Source organism: Buceros rhinoceros, unplaced genomic scaffold, assembly GCF_000710305.1.
Source record: "Buceros rhinoceros silvestris isolate BGI_N320 unplaced genomic scaffold, ASM71030v1 scaffold30534, whole genome shotgun sequence".
Classification (NCBI taxonomy): domain Eukaryota; kingdom Metazoa; phylum Chordata; class Aves; order Bucerotiformes; family Bucerotidae; genus Buceros; species Buceros rhinoceros.
The window spans coordinates 1-27,160 of record NW_010410525.1 but is presented as its reverse complement, the minus strand read 5'-3'; the positions used below and the strand labels follow the sequence as shown (position 1 = coordinate 27,160).

The 27,160-nt window shown below is 39.4% G+C and overlaps 1 protein-coding gene across 1 annotated transcript in view; it reads left to right on the top strand.

The window, feature by feature from the left end:
• The window catches only part of ANKS6 (ankyrin repeat and sterile alpha motif domain containing 6), a gene marked incomplete at its 5' end in the record, with an annotated part of 30,751 nt that extends 13,769 nt beyond the window's left edge, over positions 1-16,982 (top strand). The window contains 12 exons of the mRNA XM_010135664.1: positions 809-957; positions 3,400-3,610; positions 4,201-4,250; positions 5,218-5,421; positions 6,493-6,658; positions 7,334-7,506; positions 10,015-10,204; positions 11,563-11,679; positions 13,113-13,180; positions 14,481-14,597; positions 15,553-15,649; positions 16,887-16,982. Coding sequence (XP_010133966.1) covers positions 809-957; positions 3,400-3,610; positions 4,201-4,250; positions 5,218-5,421; positions 6,493-6,658; positions 7,334-7,506; positions 10,015-10,204; positions 11,563-11,679; positions 13,113-13,180; positions 14,481-14,597; positions 15,553-15,649; positions 16,887-16,936 — 1,592 coding nt within the window. The remainder of the gene's footprint in view (positions 1-808; positions 958-3,399; positions 3,611-4,200; positions 4,251-5,217; positions 5,422-6,492; positions 6,659-7,333; positions 7,507-10,014; positions 10,205-11,562; positions 11,680-13,112; positions 13,181-14,480; positions 14,598-15,552; positions 15,650-16,886) is intronic.
• Between the last annotated feature and the right edge of the window lie 10,178 nt (positions 16,983-27,160).

Below are 27,160 nucleotides of genomic sequence, written 5' to 3'. Positions count from 1 at the left end.
AGGAATTAATGTTTGTTTTCTCTTTATTTACCTATGGTGGTTTTTGTCGCTAGCAGCTAACTTTTCTATGTCGAAAGTAGATCACTAATAATAAGAAATACTAAAATACAGTGAATTGTTGTATAACTAACTTCCTGCAGGACAGAGTAGTTTGTCTTGTCTCTATATAAATATATGCATAGGTCAGCTCTGACTGCCCTTCCGAAAGTCTTCCTGACTTCTATATAAAATACAGATTTACAGAGTATTTTTTTGCTTTCCTGTCCTCATCTTATGCTCGTTCTTTTTCCTCCTCTTCCTTTCTTTTTTCCGTACCTTTTGTTCACCTCTTTCTTACCTATCTTTTCAGCCCCTTCGTTGTCCAGGCTGAGCATCTCCTTTCTCTTTGGGATTTAATTTCAAGCTTCTTTCCTGCAACCTACGCTCGAAGAAAGAGTAGTAATTTTTCTCTACTCTGTTCTGTGTCAGGTGAGAAAAGGGAGCGTCACGATGTCGTTCTTAACTTCTACAAAGCATGAGAGGAGGCAGTTCACTTGGTCACGCGTGATTGATTCCAACTGAATAGCATCCTTATTTATATTTGATAACTACCTTTAGAGAGGTGATGGTAAGACTGCAGCCCTCTGTGGGGAGAAGGTGTGGGAAACCTAGGTCAAGAAAGGAGATTGGGGGATTCATCTGCTTTGTGTTTGAGGGCTAGATCAGTTACTACTTAGGAGATTTATAGGGAAATTGTCAGTGTACACTATGAGTCATGATTTAGGCAAGCAAAACAGACCAAATGTTATCATAATTTGTTTTCTTTTAGACACAGAGCTTGTACGGTTGCTGGCATCGGCATGCATGCAAGTAGACAAAGACAAGAATAAACTCAACAACAGATCATCTTTGCCTTGTTCCAGAAGTAGGCAGTCCTTAAATGTCCCAATGTTGCCAGATGACAAAGGAGGTCTAAAGGTGTGTTCACTCTTAATGAATAATCAGTGCATTGTTTCCTTTAATGTACAAAATGGAAAAAGGCATTGCTAAGTAGTACTTTGGATCCAGCGTGTAGCTGGATATTTTTGGGGATGTGTTCTGAATTCCTCACAGACAGCACTTCCTGGTTGTGTGAAATTTGTGGTATTATGGTATTTAGACTTTTATGGTGTTTAGACTCTAGGAGAAGGATCATGTAGGAAGGAAACTGAAGCCCTGGTAGTGTACTTCAAAATACTCCTGGGACTTTGTGCGGGACAGTCTAAGAGTCTGAAATCTCTTGTTTGCCTCTAGGGCAGGGGGTAGGCTTCATTTCAACCATAAACGGAAAATGCCTCATGGCATTGAAAATTAAGACGACTGTAGCAGAGATTTTAATATGAAGAGTGGAGGAGTGTGCTGTTCAGGCTAACAGATCCTCTGGTGCTGTATCCTTAACTCAGAATTGGCAGTGGTCCAGTAGGAAACCACATAGAGTCGGAACAAGAGCGTGCCATTTAAACAAAAATACTGCGACTTACATTGGCTATTTGCAAAAGAGAAGGAAAAAGTTTGGGGTTTGTTGTTGTTTCTGTTATTTATTTAGGTGATTAATTCTTGATTGTGGTGGACCTCAAAATTTCCTTGAGTCCATGATCTCACATTTTTAGTGTAAATGATATCAGAGTCTTGGAAACACATATGGTAATTTCCAGCCTGGTGCTGACATGAGTTTTAAAGACCATTTAAAGTTCTGCTTTAGTTTAGTTTTGCAGTTTTAACTATGAAGCAACAATTGGTTATTTTTGTATGATTATTCTATTAATTGCTGTGATTCAACTTCAGTATCAATTTAGGTGGACCTATTTAAGAATGTAGTTACTTAAATGGGATGATGTCAGAAGAGCTTTTGGCTCTATGGAATACAGGTCGCCAATAGGTTGTATTGCAACCACATTGTGCAAGCAGTCTCTTTTGTAGCTTGTCGTACTCTGTGTTAAAACTAGGTGGATTTTTTTGTCCTTTCAATTCCTCCTGGAAGGTGAATAAATGCTGACCTGGGTGGTTTTTACAGCTTTCTCAGAACTATTTCTCTCTCTTGCCTTTTTCCATAAGGTCTTTGTTGCAGAAAGTCATGTAAATCTTTATTAGTTATGGCTCCAAAGAAATACAAAGGTCTGAGAACTCTATACATTCCTAATGATCTGTGCAGTTTTAAAACCTTTTTAACGATCATCTGCCAGAAGGGTTGATTTACAGGGAACCAGTGTATAGTTTATATAACTTACTTCTTCCATATGACACTCGGGAAGACATATCTTAGTATGCAGCTGAAAAGCGTTAAATGCCAAGGAGAAAGGGGAATATGTATGGTGAGAAAGAATGACTAAGAATGAAGAGTAAACTAGGGAAGTGTGTTATCTGGGTAATGTAAAGCTGCCCTGATGGAAGTATCACTTTTACATGATTTTATTATGTCTTTTTTAAAGTGTTCCAGAAAGGGAAGAATAAGCTTTACTAAGAAATAATCAGAAGGTACTTATAATCCGACTGACTTACCTACAAGCCACATAGTCTTTAATACAGATTGCATAAGTCTTCTTAATGCAGCCTATAGGTCTCGTACAGTCTAGAGAAATGACCTGCTAAATACTTGAAATATCTTGCACTGTCTGCCTGTGAAAATGTGTAAGTGTAAATACTTGGATAAATTTTATTTTGGACAAATATGATCCTTTAATGTAACAGTTTCTACATACGTGATACCTCTATGGGTGAAGGTTGTAGGTGCAGTAAGTGCTAAGGTTTGTGTCTTATGTTGCTGTTATTCGTGTTGTTTTCACACATGGTATTTCCTTGCCTTGCCCTTTTTCAGTTTATAGTCTTTCCAGTCTGGCAGGGTTTCAATTATCTGCACTGCATAGCTGCATTGTATGGATCATGGATCTTTAGTTTTACAGGAATACTACCAGAATTTATCCAGTTTGCCACTGATTTTGAAAATCTTTAAGGAGAAGCTTTCATGCAGGTTAGATAAACTCTTAACAAGCAGAAAATATGCATGCCAGTTCATTGATGCCAGAAGGTGTAAGAACAGATGGTGAAATTGGAAGTTAAAGGGAAGATTCAATATTTGCGATGTAGCTGTAAAAAAATTCCTATTAAAATTGCCTAAATAGTTTTATCTACCTTGTTTTTCTAGACAGTGTGGAAAAATATTATAAGGCATTTGCCAGATGAAAAATATGGGAAGAGATTGATTTATAGATAGAAATTCTGGTGAAGGTTTGATAATTACAAACCACTTCAACATTGCTTTTGTGGTTTATCTCAAAAACTCCTTGAGATATTTATTACTGCGGTAAGGATTACTTAATTGTACATTTCTTTATGTCTTTTTTCTTTTAGTTGGAACTAAACTGTGTCTTCTTATCAATCTAGTCCTGGTGGAGCAGAATGTCCAATCGATTCCGCAAGCTGAAGTTGACTCAGACATTGCGTCATGGATTTCCTTCCAATCAGTTTGTGCCTTTTCCTGATGAGCCTGAACCATCATTAAATTCCACCATAAAGGCAGTTTCACAGAGTGATATGGACGTGCCTGGAAGCCTTGATGCTGGTACAGCTTGGATCACAAATAACAAAGCTAGTGGTAAAACCAGAGTTGTCTTGTGGGACATGACCTCTTGTGGGATAATCAAGATTATACTATTTCTAATTTATTGATTTAGTTTTTATTTAGCTTAATGTAACTGAAAAGACACATAACGTATGTGTAGTATATAGGGAGAGGAGTGATTGCATTCCTGACTGTTGGTCATGAGTGCGGCATCATTAAAACAGGAAGATGCTAGAATAACTATGTTACTGTTCTGTAGGAAGAACCATTAAACTGGACAGTAGAGACCAGTCACTCAAAACTTGTTAGAATATTTGATAAACTGATTTATATATTGAAAACCAATTTATTTAAACAAATGAATAAGAAAGAGAGATTGGTAAAGACCAAATTTTAAAACACATTTGCTGAAATTGCACAGCTCTCCATGCAAAATCCCCACAGTTTGTGATGTGAAATAAGGCTGTTGGCTTAATTTTAATGTAGGTACGTGACAGTGTCACTGGAAATCTTGGTTCTGTGTGCTTAGTGAGGGTAAAGCTGTTGAATGCTTGGAAACAATAACCTGTCCTTGAGAATAAAAGGAGGAGCATGTAAATGATGGAACATTATTTATTTTTCAGGTGTAAACACTGCAAAGAGAGGAAAGGATGATGAATTATTGAGTACCATGGTAGGTTGCAGCGTTGTGTTGGTGTGTTCTGCCCAGTTCATAAGGTCATGCTGCTCCCATCATTTTAATGATTTTTTTTTTTACCTTTTATGCAAGTCACAAGAAAGAGCTCTCATTTGTTTATGGTCACTAGGTAGGAACTAATAGGCCATGATACATTAGTAGCTCTTAGATGAGGAAGTACTACAAATAGTACAGTATGGAAGCCATTCACAACAACTGACTTTTTTCAAGGGTTACCCATACCTTTGTATGGTCAGTGGTGAATTAGTAAAATAGATGGAACAGCCAATTAGTTGTTGACAAGTGGTGTGCTGAGAAGACGACAGAGATGGAACATGGTACAATGTGAAAGTGAGTGATGACTAGTAGAGGCAACCATGAAATAATTTAGTTTGGGATGTTTATTTGCATTAGTCTGTTTTTTCTGTTGTTATGCAGTAGCTTTAAATTCTCCTACAGCTTATTCTCAGGAAATGTCCTTAAATTTCTCTGGGTATTGTTTACGTTCTTTTTTAAGAAGGTTGAGTAACTTTTGATGTGACTGACTGGCAGAACTCTAGGGAGCCAAATCAGTTGTGTTGATGGTTTTGTTTTGTTTTTTTTTTCTTTCTGGAGAACACATACATCAGGAACAGGCAGTTATTCACTGTTTCCAGATACCCTGTCTGGAAATACAGAGGGGACTACCTTGTTATTTCTTTGGAATTTAATTCGTAACATTCCTATTAAAATAAATTTGAAGCAAGATTCAACCTAATGAAGGAAGAGGCAGCTTCTGCCATTTAATGAACTATATTCATTGTGTTTTTATTCACAAATTCCACTTTTGTTTCCATTTTATTATGTTTAAAACTGCATTTGTCTCCATCTTTTTATTTAACTTACTATTTTGAAATGACATCATCGGCTTCCATATTAAGAAGGGGCTCTTTTCTTTTTCCCTTCCTTTGTTTCCCTCTCTCAGTTGAGAAGTAGTGCTCCATTCACCAGGCTGCCCAGTGATAAACTGAAAGCAGTGATACCACCTTTCTTACCGCCCTCAAGTTTTGAGCTTTGGAATTCTGACCGAACGCGACTCAGCAAAGATGGCAAAGCTGAACCGTTGAGAACGGCCTGGCCACAGAGAGCGATCAAGCACGATTTTAACAGCAGTGGGAACTCTGATATAGTAAGCAAACAAAATGTGTTTGAAAATGCTGTGTTATGCCCAGGCTGTGCTGACTGCTGAGCTACGCTGTGTTTCTTATTAGAAATTACTTTAAACCCACTGTCTCAGTAATGGCTTGTCCTTTTAAGTTCTGTTGCTCAGGAAGAATACACGTCTCTATGAAAGAAACATAAATGAAACAAAGTTTTGTATGAAATGAGTATTTGGTGTTAACCAGAATAAAATTGAGCCCTAACGAATTTGCTGAAGACTACTAGAGTAGGTGTTGGTTCCACCCATGTATTTGAGTTGCCAAAGTAGGTGCAGTCATCGGAGTGTGGCAGAAGCTGCTCTGATTTGGAAGGAGATTGGGGCAGAAGAAAAGAATGAAAGTTGCTCCATTTTTAGGAAGTGGAGGGAGGGAAGAAATACCAGTGAGACCTAAGTATACAGGCATAACATTCTGAAAGATTAGTAATAAATAAAATGATAGCAACTACTGATCAAGTGGGCTTCAAGACATACAGTCTTAAAGTGCAAGTACTGTATAAAGGGAAAAAGTCTGAATAAATTCTATTTTTATAGAAGGAACTTGCCTGATTCTGCACTGTTTCTAGTGAAAATGCAAAACAAAAGGGTAATAGCTTGTTCGTCTTAAGAAAGGAAGCAAAACAACCTTGACAACATTTGCTCTCATAGTTAGTTGAAGAAGTGCCTACTCCCATGGCTTTAGGTTCTAATAGCCAAGTGTAGTGAAGTGTTTATTTTACTAGTCCTGAACTGTATTTCATGTCAACTCTAGAAATGGGACAATGAAGACATTTTAGGAGGAGTTTTTTTCTGTTTTCTTTTTTTAAGTGAAAGTTAGGAAAAAAAAAATTGAAGGAGGGTGTGAATGTGGCTAAGGATTTGGCTAGCATATAGCCTTAGCAGTAAATAAAATGGTGTTTAGACTGAAGGGGATGTGAAAATGCAACTTAAGGAGAGTAAGTTCATGTCATTTTTTGTAGCTTACAATAAATAAAATAGCAGTTGAAGTTTGATCTTCATTTTGAGCAAAGAAGAAAGATGAAAATTATTTTTGTTTTCCAGGCATCTGTTAGTAAAGGCACTAGACCAGTCAAGTTACCAACATTTGCAAGAAGACCTGCATCTCCTTCAAATTCCAACAACTTCAACCATTCTCCTCATTCTTCTGGTGGATCCAATAACATTGCAGGAATTAACAGGCATGGAGGAGAACTGCATAACAGATCGGGTACTGTGCTACTTTTATTTTTAATAAGTAATTTATATATGGTTCAGCTGAAATATTAGCATTTGTGATGATGGCAGAAGATATTAAACCTTTTCTGAGGGCTTCTACTGCTGTATAAGCAAAAATTATAAATTTTGTTGGAACAGGATTGGACTTTGGAAACTTACTACAGGAACAGAGGCCTTACATCTGTTACAGAAGTCTCATAGGTTAGCCTCTGTCCCAGAAAAAATAGTTGATTTTATTGAGTCCACCCATGATGGATCAGGTGGATGCTTGTTCATTGCAACATGTATTTCATAGAGCTGTCTACTACCCACGTTCCTTGCTTTTTGTTTAAAATAAAAATTTATTTTCCATTTAAAAAAAGCTACAAGCACTGTATCTGGCAGCTTTAAAGACAATAAGATGAAGCAACTCATGAAACCTATATTCAACACTATGAAAGTCAGCTCTGTGTGTGTATAACTAGGCTGGTTTCTCTCTTCGGTAGCTGATTTTTGTTCCCTTTCCTGAAAGCTGCTGAACAGGTCTGAACTTAAAATTCTCTCTCTTCATCTGACGTCATCTAGTCAGTTTTTAAGAGTGAGTGGTGGAGAGAGGTGAATTGAGAATTAACAAATATTTTAAAACGATGGTTTCCTTGACTCTGTTTTCATTTTATTTTTTTCTTAGGAGGCAGCGCAGATAATGTTTTGTCTCAGATTGCAGCCCAGAGAAGAAAAGCAGCAGGCTTACCTGAACAGAAACCCAGCCAACAGCATAGTCCTAGTCCTTTGTCCACTCCATCTGATTTGCAAAGTGCTCAAACGGTTGGCAATGGACATGTTGTGAAGGTACAGAGAGGAGTAAATTTTTGTCCTTCCAGATTTTAATTTTAATAGGTCCTGTCTCAGTTATGGGTGGTTGATAAACACAACTGCATGTCACTGTACAGCTGAAAATGCATGAACACCTGTTACAGTGATGGAAGCCTTTCAGCTCCACAAGCCTTCCTTTTAATTACAACTCTACAAAAGATCAGACCTGATAAAACATTACTTTGCTTTATTAGTAATGTCACTCTATTTTAAAAACAGTGTATGTAATACTTAATCCTAGGGTAGGTCTGTACTGTTACTTTGGTTTCTCATTATTTATTTCTATGGCTCTGAGTCCAGTGCTTTGTTAGTTACTCCTGGGGTCTACTCTGAAGTAATATAACTGGTTTCCGTCCAAAGGTACAACCGGAGTGCAGAACATGATATAACTTTACCAGGATCTGCTGACTGTAACAATACATGTGTGTCCAGGCTGCCCCATAAGGTGTTATTTTAAACAGTATGAACTTCAGATCGTCATCACCAGAGTCAAGTTTTGCTCCGGAGTGTGGGCCATATTGTCTGCACTGTCTTACCTGTCAATTTCCTGGAATAGCTTTACCCTCATGAGCTGCTCAGTTTTGTGCACGTACTTTGAAGTTCACAACTGCTTTGTACAAAATTTTTAAGGATTAAGACTTTAAATCTTGAAAATCTGCAGAGACACAAGTTAGAAAGCAGCAGCATCACAGGAGATGCCATACCCTGTTATGAAATGTATGGGTTTATTCATACAGGGAAACACTGCATTTCAGAGAGCAAGAGAAAGAAAATGTGTCATTTGGGGTTTTCATTCTAGTGTCTGGTATTCTGAAAATGTTAGAAGACGTGACCCAGAGCAAAATTTCTCAACTTTTCGCTTGTGTAACCTTCAAACAGCTCATTTTGCTTTGTTTTGTTTTCTTCGTGTCTTTTCATGAGATTCTTCTTGAAGAAAATGGCCAAAAATGGCCAGAGTATAGTATTATTACATTGGCTATCACATTCTGTGGTGTCTTTTATGGCAACAGTAAGTAATATGTATATTTAATCAGTAAATATAAATTATAAATGAAGTTACAAATTTCTTCAGTGATTTAATTAAAGCAGCTCTTTCAGTGCTCTTTGTTTAGATGTCTAGATGAATTTCAGTTTATCCATCAATAACAAAACATAATCAGCGTGGCTCTCACTGTAGATGTTCATGTGTCACACGTCTGAGGCAATTTTGGGGACTGTGTCTGTTAATCACATATGGATCCACACTGGCTGCAGAAGCTTAAACATCCTACTTCCTTGTTGTACTCAACAACATAAATGCTGAAAATTAAGCTACTGTATCCACTGTGGAAATGCTTGTGCCCTCTCCCTAGGATCATATTGTCTAAACTTGGAAGGAGCTTATCTAAAAATGCAGCGATGTTAGACCGATCGATTTTCCAAAAGCTATCCATGAGGGGTGGGGTTGTACAAGCCTTAAAGAAACGAAAAGAAAAACTGAATAACAATTTACAGGGCGATGTAATTTAAATAAATGCAGACAATGCTCTAGAGAAGGAAGAGCATTCTGAAACACAAATGGCCAGTAACAGAATACAGGGAAATCTGGGACAGAAGCAAAATCGTGGCGTGTCGGGAACCACTGTCATTTTTTCTTCTTGCCACGTTACCCATGTTACTTTTTTCTTACTTTTTTTTTGTAGCAGCCTGACTGACAAAAGGTATTTTAAGTTAAACTCTGGATTCAGAAGTCCAGGAGAAAATCACCTAAGACTTCTTTCTAGGTCATATGATGCAAACATTAAAATATGTGAAGTAATATGTAGCTTGAGTGGTTTAGGAGATAAGTTATATTGACTTCTTTTGGAAGAAACTGATGGACACACATATTTTTATTCCTCATTTTAATTTGTCTATTCTCCTGTTTTCCATGCCCCCAAATGCATTAAATATTTGCAAAATATTTGCAAAATATTTAATAAATTTGAATCATTTGACTCATGATAGGTAATAACAAGTTTACGGTAACGGTTGACTGGAAACTTTCATTCCAATGCACCTGAAACTTAGTTTATGCTTGCCACATATTTCTGGGTAATCCAGCATGAAATGCTACTTTAAAGTAGCGTCTGATGGAAAAACTTTAATTGAGGCTTTATTTGTATAATTAAATCTCTGAATAAAAAGTCCTGTTTTCAGAGTCAAAAGAAATTTTCAGCTTTTATAAAAAGAATAATTGTAGTGCTTGTAGATAGTATGGCTTTATAAGAAATCATTTTCTTATTCCAAAATTACATCCTTAATAAATGTATTTTTCTTCATGAATTTGAGGGGACAGACTTTCACCTGGAATAAATCAGTATTGCTCCAATTATTTCAATATGAATCAAGCAGAAGCTTCTAGATGTGACTACATCTTGTGCCGAAATGATATGCAACTTAAGTAATACTGAAGCATCATATAGAGGTAAACACTTTTTTCTTTTTAAACTGAAATGATTGTATCATTAACTACAGCAAAAACTGGAGATGAACAAAAGACCTCCATCTGGGACTTCATCTACATCTAAAAGCACATCACCAACTCTCACTCCTTCTCCGTCACCCTCCCCGTCTCCTAAGGTTCACAACGCAGAGTCCTCGCTCTCGTCTTCTCATAGACAGACTAAGAGCAATGGTTCCAGCAGTGGTACTATTACAGAAGATGGTGAGTAGGTCACTGTAGCTACAACAGATTCATTTATCAGGAGCACCAAGTGTTTACAGCTATAACTGTATGGGATTAGTGTGTATCTGCTTGAGAGTCAGAACCTCTTTCTTTCTCAAAAAAAAAAATCATTTTGATACTTCTTACTGTGAGATTGATATTCCTGTAGGAATTGGCTATTTCTCTCCCTTCCATTTAGAGGGAGATTGGTACCATCTCAAAGCTAGCATAGAGCTATAGGGAGGCCACTCCTTTCTGGCTGAAATCCTGTTTTTTCGCCCTTTGCTTAGGGTAGAAAATAAACTTTCTCCACACTTGAAATTTTTTTTTTTAAATAAGTGCAGTGAAGCATGTCACTACAGAAATACAGCAGGTCATAGCTACATGCCATTGATTTTTAAGAGATGTATTGCGTTTGTTTTTTTTTAAATTAAATTGTAAAAATAGCCTTATTTTGACCTTATTTTTAACTTTAGGGTGTAAGAAAGGATAATAATTTTATTACTTTTCCAACAGGATTTCTGCCTGTTAAGTTGAACATTTGGGTTTAATTTACACCACCTCTATTTTATGTTACTGCATTAGAAATAGGATATCAATTACCTTGTTTCCTTCTGTAAACATTCCAGAAAAGTAAAAAAAAAAAAAACCCCATGACTCAGAGTCATTTAAGTGAGAGATGGAAGTACCTTTCATCTGGTTGAAGAGGCACTTTGTACTATATTTGATTTTTCTGAGAGTGTCTGTATCGATTTTCTTTTATCTTTGTTTATGCTTTGTCCATTGACCCTGTACTTCTGTTTGACACTTGAAAAGAGGTGGTATGTTACCCAGTTTCTGTCCTTTTATCATGGCTTAACTGTAGCATATTGTACTGACCGGAGCAAATCCTTTCACATTTTAGTTAGTATCATTTTGTAATGATGGCTTAATAACATAAGAGTTGTCAGTTTAGAAATATGTAAAGGCAAGGAATTCTCCAAGGTCTCAGATGTTCTAATCTCACCTGGTGAAGCCGGGCTTTGTGGCTGCACCTCTAGTGCCACAGTACAGTGAGTTTCCCCTGTAGCAGGGGGATAGGTGTTCAGAAGCCTAAGTAGTTCAGGGTTCACTGTGCTTGTAAACTTTCGTGGGGAAGTGGTCCTTTAATTCCAGGGCTTCCTTTACTGTGATTTGATTCTGCTGCAAAACTACACATGTTCATAGGCCCAACAGCAATCAGAAGAGTAAGTAAGTACAGCGCGAAAATAACTTTTTCTTTCAAAACTTAAATGAATTAGAAAATTGATTTGCATTGAATATTGCTGTGGAGGAACAGTAGGCAGCAGGGTTCAGAGGTGTGCATGGTTTCTTTTTAGGCAACCACTTGGTGGACCCTCAACAGCTTGTCCCTATTCTGAGAACCAGTGATGTAGAGAATCATGAAAGACGAAACCATGTGAGACTAAAGGGAGGCTCTGAAAACTTGGAGAAAGGTAATCTCACCCTACTACTACCCAGTAGTACAAAAAAGGTGCTACATAGGAGTAATATAACAGAAACAGTAAGAGCTCTTAAGAACTTTTACTTTTTCCAGGGATGTAGATAAGGAGACAAGATATGAGTAAAACAAAAGAAAGACGTTGTGAAAAAGCAAAGGAGAAACAATACATTATGCAGAGAGTTGTAGAACAGAGAGGTTCCAGGTTTCATATAATAACGTTGTATAATACAGGAACTGGAAGAGGTGTAGAGGAAAAGGAAACATGAAAGGCCTCCAGCTGAGAGCATGGCCTCTGTGTGTCAAAAGTGTTAGACATTATAGCTGTTCATGACAGCAAGGCTCTGGGCTCAGAGACCCTGAAGATTTCTTCCTGTATCACAACCTATAATTTAAGCACAAGTTAATAAGACATTTAAAGGCTTCTAATGAAACTTTTTGTTTTCTTTCGGTAAGAAGATATTTTTCATCAAACTGCATGTATTTTCCCATGGCTTAACCTCAGCTAGAGTACTTTCAGCCTGAAACCAGAATATAGTTTGGTTATGTAGTTTAATCATACATGTTATTAATTTTGACTCCTTAGTTTAACTGACCACTTTGATACTTCTAGGAGAAAAAAAAAAGTCATTGTGACAGCAAAGCAATGAAGATAAATAGAATTCTCAGTTGAGAGAGGTAGTGTGTTATTTGATAGATAATGGTGGGTTATTCTAAAACTGCAGTTATGCTTTTTAACTTGCTGATCACATTTTAAATGTGTAGGAAGAGTCAATATCAGGTCCTCCAACTTTTAATTTCCTCGGACTTTGAGAACAAACCCAGTATCCAGAGCTGTTAGCCTTGGAAGTAAGCCTGTGAAACTTAAATTCTGTCCAGGTTTCATGGTAGCTGAAGTTTGGCTGTCTGTGTTCAAGATGCCAGGATGTCAGGCACTGAAAAAGAGCTTCAGATACACCTTTTTGTATCAGAGCTTTGAATGAGCAGCTAGTCAGTTGCTTGCTCTGTGCTTTACCTTGATTGACTGTGACATGGAATAGACCATTCAGCTCATTGTCTGCTTGAGGAGTTGTGCCACCTAACCTGCATGGTCTGGGTCAGCTTTGGGCCAAGCACCTGTGTTTTAGGGCCTAAGTTGTTCTTAGTGGTTTTAAGATCCTTTTAATGAGGAAGAAAGGGCAATACAACAGAAAAACTTTACCCTAGCAAAGTAACACTAGATGGAACTACAATATATGGAAGTAGGAGGCAACACAATAAGCCAGTATTTTAATTTCTGATGCAGGGTAAATAGGATTGGGATTTTGTTACCACATTTCACTGTGTGCAGTATATGTTTCAATATGTATTTTAACAATGGAGAGGTCACCAACATCTTTTCTGATCTATGGGGTGTTCTTGTTTCCTTTTTCTTTTCTGTTATTACAGATGAGCTGACTGGCATCCTTAAAAAATTGTCACTTGAGAAATATCAGCCTATTTTTGAGGAACAGGAGGTATGTCTTTTTTAAAAGATCCATTTTTTTTTTTTTTACTGTTGTAGGAAAAACTAGAGTGCAACGCACTTTGCATCAGAATTGCGATCCAGAACCTTGGTTTCATAGTTCTACAGCCGTTTCTGGTTGCAGAGAACATGGTCCAAGCAGTATTTGTGGTATGCTCCAGGATACGGCAAATATCAGTGGTTTTTACACTGAACCTACACTTTTGATACAGAGAGGTGCTTCAGGTGTTTGTTTTTTTTCTTCTCTTCTTTTACGCTCTGCTTTTTCTACATATGTACATATCCAGTGTGACTAAATAGTTGATAGGACATACTGTATCATCCCTGGAATCCCAGCTGGAACCTCATTTGCAGATTGAGAACAGCAGGGTGAGAGTCACCGAGATGGCCGCTTTCTCCTCTTTATCTGATATGAATAAGCAACAGGAGAATTAAATTGGGGAACCTAAGCATCATTATAGATGAGGCCTGTGACAGTGACTTGCCTGAAGGATGCAATGAAAGAAAACATTGCTGAAAAGAAGCAAAATTAATTAATTACAATGGTTAAAACCGTGCCAGATGTGAGTGATAACTGTGTATCTGTTTGGCTAAAGGCAAACAGTAGCGAATGTACATACAATAAATAGACACTGCTTCAGAGTTCGGGGTTCACCACAAACACAGATTATTTAGCTGCATCACAATACTCTGGGCTTGTTATTGTTCCCTTACCCGATAAGGAAGGAAGCATTTTGTAGAAATCAATAAGCTCTGTGTGCAAAGGTTATATTAATATGAAAAGTTTTAGATGTTTGTTCTTACCACAGCTTTATGGATGTGTTGATATAATAAAAACTGATACAGGAGCAAACCTGAGGTTTTCCTCAGGATGCTGGAAAAGTACACATACTATTCTGAAATTCCAAAAATACTTGGGGAAGAGGGGAAAAAAGAGAAAAGAGAATATTAGGCATATTCAAGTAGCTGCTACTGTAAGTAGAGGAATTTTTGTGGAGAGTATGTATTTTGTATTGATAGAGTTTGTCTGGAAAAAACTAAAAATACATTAACATTTTAAATATGCTATCATAATTAATTGAATTTATTAAGAGTAGATTTAAAACCTGACAACAGAGTGGTAAAGTGGGTACCATTTGCTGCTGGTAATTCATTAAAAATTTTTGTGTGCCCAGTATTTAGTAAGTCCATACAAATAATAAGCCACAAACGCTTTTAACCTGTAATAGTAATCTTTGCATAGGTAAAGTTGTCTTTTTTTTTTTCTAATTTTTTTGTCTTTTCATGTGCAGGTGGATATGGAAGCCTTCCTTACACTCACTGATGGTGATCTGAAAGAGCTGGGTATTAAAACTGATGGATCAAGGCAACAAATTCTGGCAGCTATTTCTGAACTGAATGCAGGAAAGGTACGTTTTGAAGCACTATACCTAGTAAAGTAATTCAGGGTTATATTGTTAATTCAGTGTTGCTTATATTGTTAATTCAATATAACATCTCAAAATTCAGTTGCAGCTGTTAGTTAGAAAAGCCAAATGAATGTTGTCCGAACAAAATGCTTAATGTATTTGATTAGTGAAAAATATCTTCCTTTGTGGAACTCCCTGTTCTCTTTCATTAACTCTTTCCTAGTTCAGTGACTGTACAGTTCTTCTATGAGTATTGGAAATTATACCAGAAGCTACTAGTAACACAAAAATTGGCAGTATTGCAGTTAGGGTGATACTGATTTCAGTGATGCTGAACAGAATAATCTGACCTCTACAGTCCAGCTTGAGAATATAACATGAAAGGAAGGCTCTCCTTTGTTTTGCCTAACAGTTCTTAATTTCTCTGTGATTAGGTAGATAGCACTTCTCTCATTTCTTACACTTTTATTGCCTTTTAATTTTATATTGACATAAACAAATTCACTAAGAATGGCATACAGTAGTAAGCAATGTCCTTGTAAGAGGAATTATGGGGTGGAACATCTCTTTAATGAGGCCTGCTGACACTTCTCAGCTGTTTTTTAAGTTTCGGGGTCCATTCTGTCTCTGATGCTGGAAGCTCAGATAAATAAAACGTAATTTCCCCAAGTTAAGCTCAACAGTGGCACATGAGGAGGCTAAAAATTAGGGGAGGTGGATGATGCTCAGTGCTATAAAGCTACGAAGAAAGTGATGAAAATGTTTCTGGTAATTTCTGAAAATGCTGTGTGGTAATTTCAGGAAAAGCTTGCTACAAGGTTTTCTGCATATCTGGGGTGTAAGGATTTGTTATTCCTAATACTACACTGGGCATAGATACAGATTTATACGTTTTTTGTGAACTTTTAAACAGAAATTTAAGAATACCTTATTTTGCTCTGTTGTGCCTTTACAGGGACGGGAGAGACAGATTTTACAAGAAACTATACACAACTTCCACTCTTCCTTTGAGAGTAGTGTTAGTAACACACGACCTCCAGGTCATTCCCATTGTAAGTAGCACCTGAAATTAGTTGAAAAATATATGGATACTTTTAATTAATACTGGCTACCAGATAGAATGTGACCAGTGCGCCAGTTAACTGCTTTCTGGGTTGGTGATTACTGCATGTCTGTGTCTTTTGCTGAGACTGTAGAGAAGATTTCAAGTAAAATGGTAGAGCTGTCTGTAAGATGTTTATACATACTTCAATACTGTCTGAAATAAGGAAACACAAGAAATGGATGTAAGTATAGCACACTATATAGTGTATGTGTATATATAGTAGCAGTGGGAGGTGAATTTCTTTATGAAACATAGTTTACTTGTGTGTACTCTTTGTAGGAGATTTCTTTTTATTGTAATGAAGTAGATAAAATATATTCAAGGTTTACAATTTAGTAACTGGCTTAGATAGCTGTGTTAATGATGTGTTTATGTATGTATGCCTTTAGTTACTCTGTATGGGTGATATTTTTATGTGATTGTCTATATTCATTTTCTTTGGAATCCCTTTAAGTTATGAAAAAAAGTTAACAAAGATTTGTTGGAGGTAAAGCTAACTGCCAGTTAGCTTAGTTGCCTCCTGATACCAAGTTTATTGAAATGCTTGAAAGAAAAGAGATGAGCCTCATCACCCGGCTGCATCTATGATGAAAAAAGAATAAGATGCCATTCAACCTATAATTCTTTGTGGAAATTCTGATCTTCTAGTTTCTCTTTACATAAGACAGTATGTTGCATATTGATGCACACTTACATATATGTATCTGCAGCTACTGACAGAATTAAGTGGAAGAAATTGGGGAGTTGTTTGTATATTTACTTTCCACATTTGGCTTTAGAGTCAAAAATACCGAATGGAAATTAGCCAGGGGAGGGAGTTACAAAGATTGTAGACTGAGAAGTAAAAATAGGAGCAAAACCAATCTAGACTTGCAAATAAAAATCATACAGGATTCAAGTAGTCTGTGGCTGGAAAGATACACATTGAGAAAAGAGATACTGGAAAGATTTGTGGCAGAAGAGGACCTTTGGTCATGTGACTTTGACTTTTCATTCCTTCTCTGTACAGGAGGGAGCTTAAGATGAGTAAAATGAATTACAGGATCAAATTGTTGGAGTCTGGTCTAACAATGATACTGGGAAATACAGGTCTGTTTCCAGTAGCTGTGGAATAACTCTGCCTTCTTTAAAGCTGTGATTCTTGCTGGTTGCAGTTTTTCAAATTATTTCTTTTTCTTTTACAGCGCCTGGCTGCACTATAAAACCACAGGAAGCTGTTTCTCTTAAAAGGTAGCTACTGGAAGAAAATTTTTTTTTCTTATGGTGAAGTTTGGCATCTGGCTGCGTAAATCCAAGTGTACCAATGAGTATTTGACAAGTTAATCCTTACTACACCTGTATAAGACTTTCTGCAGGGATGTGCTTAAAATTCAAATCCCACAAAGAATCCAAGAAAATAATAATGAGATTCTATTTACAGTTCAGCATAAGTGTTGAATTGTTCAGTGAGCCAGTGGTCTGGGTTTGAGAACAAAGTCAAGAGCAGGAAGAATCAGTGACCATCTAAGAAGGGTTCATGTTTTCATTCTATCCTTGCTGATAGCTGAAGAACCCATGGGAGGGCTCCCATGTTGTCAAGGACAACAAACGCATGGAAGAGGCCTGAAAACCACCATGAATTATGAGATCTTCTGCATGGAGAAATGTACAAACCAAATACGCCTCTATTGACTGGATACAGATAAAGGAATCTGAACTGAAAATGGAATGGTTTCATGAGAAGGGATATAAGGGAAAAGTAATGCTGCATTCTGCATTAACCAAAATACACTCTATCTCTTCAATATTAAGAAGTTAGAACAGCAATAAAAGTTAATATGCAATACCTGTTTGTAAAAATAGCTCTGTATTTAAGGAAATGTATAATCTGTCACCAGTATTTAAACAGAAATAGTGTTAAAATATTTTATACTGCTAATTGTGGGGGGGGGTTTCAGAATAAAACCATTTAATGGATAATGATGGGGTTTTGTGAATAGTAACACTAGCCAGTCCTTAAAAACACAGTTTCGTAACTTTTTTTTTTAATAATAATTTTGGAAGGACTACTTACAGTAATTAAGAGTGGAAATAGTTTTCTGCTTAGTAAACACAGATTTTTGTTGAGCAGTTAAAATACAAGTTATCAGAAGCCTCTGAGACTGTATTTATCTTTCTGAAGACTTACAAATACGTAACTTTCCTACTGGCTGAATTCAGTGTGAATCCAGGAGTACTGGTGCAGGTACAGTCAGTAGAATCTTGGGGATCCAATGCAGAGGAGCGATCTCAAGTAGTTACTTCTGTACAGAACTAAGATTCTACATTTCTCCACCCTCCTCACTCTACTGGTTTTAGTGGGGTCTAGCAAAAATAGGGATAGAAGTGGGTGCAGTGAATGACAGAGCGGTGATGCCCCTGCTGTCCCTCAGGTATGTCTGAGTGGGCCAGCTGGTTCTGTGATGACTTCATTGGTTTAGCCATCTGAGGTACCACTCCAAGTTGCTGACAGCAAACAGTAGGGCAGCAGAACTGCACCAGGGTGGGAGGCTCTGCCATATCAGAGCTGACCTTGTACACAGGCAACTAAATCCCTAGGAGGAAGAAGAGAAGACGTTACAAAAAAAGAAAATGGTTATGAGCTGATTAGGGCAATCAGAGACTGTTGAGGACCTCTGAGGTCCTTGGTGGCCATGCTGTTAACATTTCAGGTGTTAATAGTATGGCTGTGTGCAGAATCATTTTTGTTCCATTTTTATTTTTCATTGCTCTTATGTCAAGAAAACTTAGAACACTATCAGCATTTAGTGTGACCTTTTGTGTTCTGAACATATCTTATGCTCAAGAAAATCACTTCTGCAGAATTGTGCTTCAGGGTTCATTTCAGCTGTAGGGTAAAATGCGTAATTTCTGCTTTCACAGTTTTTAAGAGCTGCTACTAGAAATGATGTGGCAGGAGAGACCTACAGAAACGTTGAGTGCAGACCATATACTATGAAGCTAATGATTTGAAGAAACATGGACAGTTTTAGTTAAAACACTTCAAAGTGCAGCAGAGAAATAATTGTAGCTTCTTAATAAGACTAGGAAACAGCTTCTGCTTCTGAATCTAAACCATGCAGTGACACCTTGGAGCCCCTGTCAGTCCCTGGGAATAAGTGACCTGTAATGAACCAGAGCATCTTGCTTACTACCTAGTGCCTCTGGGCCCTACAGCAGTCTTGTGCTTTTAATGCGGCAGGTCGCAATCCCAACATCCAAGTATCCTGCAGCGTCACCTCGGACAGCTAATAGGGAAACCTCAAGGTGAGAAGGTTTAAGCCATTCCCATTAAGAGCTTGTGGGCCTTATCCTTTGGAAGGAGAAGTACTCATCTTCAGTAAAATGAGGGGTTGGGTGTTTGTTTGGGGGTTTTTTTTATATCCTTTTCAGTAAGACATTGAACCTATAGTTCAGTTTGAAAACACTTTGCAAGGTTGAGAGATACATTCTACACTCATAAGAGGATTCAGATTCATATATACCACTGCCCAGAAGACTGTAGGAACCTAAAGGCTGCATGGCAAGGTAGGAGTGTGTTTCATTCCTCTGGCTGAAGCTGTCTCCCTGTGCAGAAAACAATTCAGTACTCATAGAATGTGGCCCCTTAAGACATCGGTCTAGGATGGGGAAGAGTTAGCCTTTAGTTCCTCTAGTTGATGTATTTATTTACTAATTCCTAAGTTGACTGAAGGTCAACAGTGCTATAACCTCAGTAATAAACTCAGCCAAAGTGCATCGAAGAATGAGCAGCAGAGATTTAAATGGAGTACTACACTGTAAAAGGAGACCGGGCACACAAGTGTAGGCTCTGTGTTTACACAACAGACAGAAAGGCTGTCCCATCAACAAGTCCCACTATCTAAAGAGTTAGCTTTATTGATGCAGAACAAAAAGACACGATTTTAGAGTTTCAGAACCCTTAATACCTTCTGCTGCGTTTACTTCTTAAAGGTGGTCTTGTCCTGCCTGATTTAGTTGCCATCAAGTGGAAAATCAAAATGGGTTGCTTACCATGGCTGCTTTTTACAGCTCTGAGAGGAGGTAAGTTTGAGACCAACGCCTACATGTATGTGTCTGTATGTAAGGGCTGATTAGTATAAACTCCACTGCAGGCAGCGGGGCTCTGGTTAGTACAGGCACTGAGGCCTCAAAAGCCAGTATGTGTCCAGCCTAGAATAGAAGCTTGATTCACTTGTCCAGACATTCACTGGCTCTTGCGAGCCCTAAGGCATCCAGAGCACCCCTAAAGGGTGCCAGACATGTTACAAGTGAAGGTTACGCTCAGTCTGTTTGTTGCAGTCACTTGGACAAAGAGACCATTCAGAGATGGGGACGGCCATTTCATTGCCCTGTCCTGATTTGTCCCAGGCATTCTAAGGTGAAAAGCTGTTTTTTCCCATTTGCTGTTCTTTTTCTGTGTCCTGTTTAGTTTAAATGAAAACCTTTGTTAGCAGTTCGTTTACCTCATAAATGAAAAGCAATAACCTTCTGCATTTTGCCGAAGTAGTAAACACTACAAAAAACAGTTCTGATTCAGTCTGGAATCGTGGACTTGACTATGAACCCTAAGATGTCTTTGCTGAGGAGTACTCTTATTTTACCAGAAGCTTTTCAAAGGTTGTCTGAATTCCATTTTCTTTTTTTCTGCACTTTGAGCATTAATTGAGATCGGATTTTAAATAAAGGTACTTCGTTATCTGGAAGTGATTCAGGCAGTCATCTGTAGTATTTCTTGTGCTTCAGCAAGTGCCTTGGAGGGCAGGTGGCTTCTCAAGGGAACAACTTTGCTTTCCAGAGTGAAGGGGAACATAAAAGTCCATGCAAATAGATTAATACCAAGATCATCTGAGTTCAGAAGTGCTTGGCTGGTCTGACTCTGACACTAATAGCCTCAAACTTGCTGCTTCTAGGTTTTACTTTGTTTCAAAGCCCTCTTGGCAGTACAAGAGTACACTTGGTGAGAACAGGCTTTGTCCATTAAACCCGAAACTTCTTATGCTATATTTAAAGCTCATTTGGAATTCTTAATTTCCAGTCTCAGAAGTTTGTATTGCTGAAGTAAACTGTTAATGCAATGTTCTCCTTGAAGTGTCACAGCGAAGAACTGTTCCAAAGCAATTTTTGCCACTCATCATTCACAGCGTTCAAGCGTATATTGAAACTTAGTGGAGTTAACATGCAGTCACCAAAACCAAAGCAAACGGATTTTTGAAGTATGATTGCCATATTCCCAACATCGTATCTACTGCATTTTAATTGGTGTCTTTCTCCTCTCAGTTCTCTTCAGGAGCTATGTACAACACTCTCAACAGGTCTGTCTGGTCTTAAGAGGAGTGCTGTATTGTGACTGCTAGCTGCAAGGCTGGTGCTGTACTGGAGCAGGGTTCTTGTGGGTGGTAAACAGGTAAATGTGAATGTAGGAAAACAGGCCCTCTCAAGATACTTTCTTCTGGGCTACAAAAATTCTGTGCTCACACTTGTACTTGATACGCAGCTGTGAGTTCTTGTTTTCAGTATCCCTAAGCAATTTGTAACGCCACAGAATTGGTGGTCTGCAATTAGCGTGAGCCAAGGTTACTGATTTGCTGAGGTGTGGAATGAAGTCACTGTGCAGAGAGCAGCCAGCAAAGTGCAACAGATTTGCTCACTGCGGGCCTGATTTCAACTGACCTCAACAGATTTCCTCATACATGTTTTTTCCAAGTCACTTTCTGCTGCCAGTTTGTCCTGAGAAGGGAGAGTAAAAGGAAAACAAATTGAAAAAATTTAGGAATAGAAGCATAGGTAGTTCTTTTACTATCTTGGGATTACTGGTTTTCTTTCCAGGATCTGCCTTTCCTTTAGGCTGTTTCTTGAATAGTCAGAATTAATATTGAATGCCCTGGGACTCACTTTCTTCAGCAGCTCAGGACTACAAAGCACTTACTTTTCATCACAGACTCGGTTCAAAATCCATTGTTCACGTTCCTTTACTCAGACACAGAAGAAATGGAAAGCATCACTCTCTGTGCTGGCAGTTAAGTGGGGTATGCAGAGGTCCACCTTTCCAGCTGTCTGGGCCACAGAATACAAAACAGAGCTCCAATGTGTAGATGCTCCCAGTACCTTGATCTGTTTATCTCTTATCATGCATTTTAATTGCTTATTTGGTGTATGTGTCAAGCACACACACAAAGTGTAGTCCTTAACAATGCCAGAGATTCATTTCACAGAATCAAGAATGGTTGAGGCTGAAAGGACCTTTGGAGAGTGTTGTCCTGGGTTCAACATGGAGGAACCGGATGCTCCCGTGTTGTCCAGCAGTGAATTCAGTTGAAAGTGTTGTGAAAGTGAAAGCAGTTCCTCCATGTTGAACGCAGGACAAGTGTCTTGTCTAACATCCGCCTGCTCAAGCAGGCCACCTAGTGCTGCTTGTCCAGGACCATATCCATTGCTCTCTCCTCATCTGCTGACAGAGTCATCGTAGAAAGCTATCAGGTTGGTCAGACAAAATTTCCTCTTTGTAAATCCATGCCGACTACTCGCAAGCACTATCTTAAAATATTTGGAAGTTATTGCTGGGATTATCACATGCCCCATGGTCAAGGTGGGGCTGATCGGTTCTAGTTCCCTGGATCCTCTTTCTTGCCCTTCCTGAAGGCAGGGATGACATAAGCTTTCTTCCAGTCCTCAGGAACTTTGCCAAATCACCACCACCTTTCAAAGATAATTGAGAGTAGCCCCGCAATGTCACTAGACAGCTCCCTCAGTAGTTGTGGGTGCATCCCCTCAGGTCCTGTGGAGTCGTGTATCACACAACATCTCTTGGAATGCCATGTAAGGATATTTTGTCCTCTACATGTGCTCCTCAGACAATACCATAGGTGTTCTGCATAGATCTCCGCTAGTCCTTTGATGATTTACAGACAACCTCTTACAGTGAACTTCACAGTTCAAAAATATTCCAAACATATCCCAAATATCCCATCTTTCAATTGCACTTTCAATTGTGATGATAGTCATGGTTCCCCTTCTTCAGGCGTGCTGTGTTGCTTCTTAGCCTACACAGTGTTCCATCAACATTCAGATCCTCCTTCTGTTTCCTTGGACAAAGTGAGTGAACAAATTGCAGCTAAAATTTGCTCACGCTTTTTTGTGTTACCAGCTTTCAAGCAAGTCCAACATCATCATGAAGTAGGTGACAGTCCATTTTAAAATGCTAAGACTTTGGTGGTCTCCTAATATTCTGAGAAAACCCTCCTGGGCTCTTGACACTCACCACTTTGATGAGTACAATAAAATTCATTCAAATAAATGCAGGTAGGAAACAAGCTATTAAATTTGGAAACAAATAGTAATAATCCTGTGATAGTAGAATGTCTCTTACCAGTGTAGCCACAGGTTTGCCTGTGTTTTATCCAGGTAACAGACTATGAAGTCATGTTACCTTGTGGCATGATCCAGCCAGCCCAGCAGACCTGGGCCCAGCTCTCAGGGAAGCCAGTTGCTCCAGGTGCTGTTTTCCACACAGCAATAATTACTTGCAGCCAAGCTCTTCCTTATTTCCCCTGCCTGAGGAGAGATGCACTTTCTGAAGCATCTTGAATGTTAACCTTGATAAATCAGTCAAAGACACTGACTTTGAACGTTAATGATGTTGTCCATTTGTTGCTCAGTTTAGAGGGTAATGGTTTTGTCAGATTAGGCAGTGCCCCAGGACAGCTCCTGAATGTGCCGGGTTTTGTGATAGCACTGCTTAAACATGATAATGGTTTTCTACCTGAGGCAAATATGCTTGCTGAGAAGTTCTGACAAAAAAGAACTGTCCCTTCATACCTTCCAGTAAGTAAGTACTGAACGAAAGAGCCAGATACTGGCCTGATTTGTGCTGGTGTAACTCCACAAAATCCAAATCACGCTGGGTTTGAGTGTGGGGAACTGTAGCATAATCTGGACTGAGATAATCTAGAAATGGAGCATCCCACCCACCATGCTGGACTGCATCATTTCTGCGTAAGCATGACGTGACCACCAGGACACTGTAGGTATGTTCTTAGACAAGTAGCTGAAGAATGTGCCATGTTGCTTTAGATACTGCTTTAATTTGTTGGAGCTCACCCCCCTGTTGGTGTTCACTGTGACATTGTGTAACACCTTGGAAGGCCCTGCCACTCTCTACTCTGATAAACAGTAATTTGATAAATATTACAAATGTTAATAACAAATAATAAATAAAACAAGTATTACAAACATTTTGTATTGCCTCTCTTTTCTGCAACACAAAGACTAATTCATGTATAGAGATGGGGGGACAAAGAGGACAAAAGAAAACCACCAGCAAACCCTGATTTGGCTGGATTGAGAACAAAACTAAGCAACTGATTTAGCCTGTTTACCATGTGGGAATCAGCGATAGCCTCGTTGTAGGTTAGCCGTTATGTACATGTGTATATTTTAAATGAATTTGGGAGAACTGTGCATGAGCACAGCATGACTAACACCTTCTTGCTTTCCTGGACTCAACATGCAATGCAGGAAGGGTCACACAACTGTTTCACAAAAGCATTTTTGGCTTTCTGCTTCAACTTCCATCTTCCTCATAGGCAGGAGAAGCTAAAGAAAAAGCAAATCCAGAATCCAGAGCCTATGATAGGGTGCTATCTACATTATGCCATTTTCTCTTCTATGTGTTGTCTCCGTGTTACACTGGATTCCTTCCAGTGTGCTTCCACATGGACACAGAAAAACCTTGATTTGCCGCTTCGTGCCTTTAAGAAGGCTTCTGGAAAACACAGTCTGGTGATTTCTTAGATGAAGCAAGGATGATTCAGGAAGGGGAAAAGAGGAGAAAGATGCTCTCCTGTGCTTTTTGCATTTTCAAACTAAAAATTGCATAGAAAGTTTTAAATCATGAATGAGAGCTGTATAACCACGTTTCTATTGAAATGTAGTGTTTTTAAAAATCAAAACAGAAGCACCCACACCGAGAAATTTCCCATCGAAACACCAGATAAGAAATTTTTACTTTTCATTTCCAACAAAAATATATGTGCCAGCTTTGCTGTCTTCAGTTCATGTACCTGCTTTTTTCAGTCTCTCATCCCAGGTTTGTTAACGTTCCCCAGTGAGCTCGTGTTCCCTGTGAGTGCTTATCAGCACCAAGTCCATGCTGCAGTCCAGGTAATTCAAGTCACCATTGTGTTGGTTTTTTGTTTGTATGTTAGATGTGCATATTTATAACACAATGAAACCTCAGGCTGACATCACTGGATGGAAGAAGTATTTATCTGTCTCACGAGTTTCAATAGATGAGTATGGTCTTGGCAATATTTGTCCTGTGATGAATTTGAGGATGACTGTGTGACCAGCAGGGAGTACATCCTGAGTTCTGCTTCTGCCTTGACAACAGACACGTTGTGCGATGTTGAGTAAATCAATTTTCTGCCGGAGTTTCCCTTCAGCAATAGGCACTGGTAATATTTCATCCTTAGGTGGTTCTGCAGTGACCAGGGCTGGCAACAGAAAGCTCCAGGGAGAATTAAACTTGGCATTAGTGGTAAACTGCTCTTTGACCTGCTCAGTGTTTTCTGGGTTTTGAAATGAGAAAATAAAACCACTATAAAAACATTTGCAAATATGTTGGTGGCCAGCCAGGACCACCAACATCATGAAGGTTTTGAATCATGCTCCTTCCCAAGATTCACGATGAAAGCTGGGAGAAGGAAGTGATTGGGAAGGGTCAGCATGAATTTGCCAGTTGTCTGACCAACCTGATGGGCTTGTATGACAAAAAGTCTGGATTTGTGGATGCAAGGATGGCAGCTTGGCTTTAGCAAGACTTTTAACGCTGTGTCTCACAGTATTTTTTATATCCAAGCTGAGATACCACAGTTCGGATGAGTAGACAATTAGACAGGTAAAAAAATGGTTGGATGATCAAGCTCAGATGCTAGTAGTTAATGGTTCATGCTTTACCTGGCAGTCAGTAGCAAGTGGACTGCCTCAGTGGTGTGTCTCGGGACTTGTCCTGTTAAACATCTTTATCAGTCATCTGCAGGAGGTGATGCATTGCTTACTCCTCAAGTTTGCAGGTGACCCCAAACTGGGGGACTAGTCCGTATGCTCAAATGCAGAGCTGTTATCCAGTTGGACCTGCACGGGGTGTGGGGATAAGCCAGCAGAAACCTTACAAAATTTAACAGGGGCAAATGCCAAGTCCTGCACCTGGGAAGGAAGAACCCTGTGCAACAAGAAGGCAGAGCGGTGGGAGAGCATCTCTGTGGAAAAGGATTTATGACAGCAGCATGGAGGGTCTGCAAAGAAGGCCAACAACAGCCTAGGCTGTAGTAGCTGCAGGCTGAGAGGAGTGACAATATCCTCTACTGAGCATTTGCTAGATTCCAACTGCATCCAGTTTTGGGACCCACAGTGCAGGAAAGACATTGATAAACTGGAGTGAGTTCAGCAAAGGGCATGAAAATGGCTGGGAACTGGAGCTCTTGCCCTGTTAGGAGAGGCTGAAGGAACAGGGCTTGTTCAGCATGGGGAAAAGAGGGCTTTGTGGGACCTTCTGATAGCTATTCAGCAAGGGAAGGCAGCAGCTTTCTGGTTCCTGTGAGGAGGTCGTTGAGAAGAGTGAGCCTTCTCAGTGGTGCAGGGTGGGTGCAGGAGGCTGATGTCATAGGCTGAAACAAGGCTGCATATCAGTGATGCTTTTTCACCACAAAGGTGGCCAAGTAGCGCAGCAGGTTGCCCACAGGGCTGTGCATTCTGCGGTCTTTGCAGAACTTCGGGACCTGGGGAGATGAAGCCCTGGACAGATAAGAGCCCTGCTCTTATCTCTTAGCTGATCCTGCCTTCAGCAGGGAGCTGGGCTAGAGCACTAGACCTCCTGAGGTTCCTTCATGCCATGGATCCGCACTGAAAGGGTTCCACCAAACAGTGTGCTGCCCACTCCCTCCCCGCTCACATCAGCTCCATGAAAGGAAAGCTTGACCTGTGGAAACACCCCACTGTGCAGCTCTCCAGCAGCTCCACGGAGGTGGGGTGGGCAGGGAAGAGACCCCACCACTCCATCCAGCGCACTCTGCTGCCAGCTCCCCGCCTTCTCCGGCTGCGGCGTTCTCCAGGACAGGAGAGGGTGCATTAAACATTGCGGGACTTTTCTGAGCGAAAACCGCTAGGCGAGGGCCCCGGGATGGAGGCAGACCACGCGTCAGAGAGGTAGTTTAACAGATTCCCCTTTACTTTCGAGAAGTTTGAGTCTCCTCTGGTCTGTCGATACTCTTATCACGGGCACCGCAGCCTCCGCGACAACGCCTTGAATTATTCATGGCTATTGACGATCACAGAAATTAACGTTCCCCCAGCAAAAGCTCCAAGAGGGCGCACTGCAGCACCGTGATAACAATGATCAAAGATTAAGCGGGATCACCGGCAGTGCCCTCCGCGCCGGAGC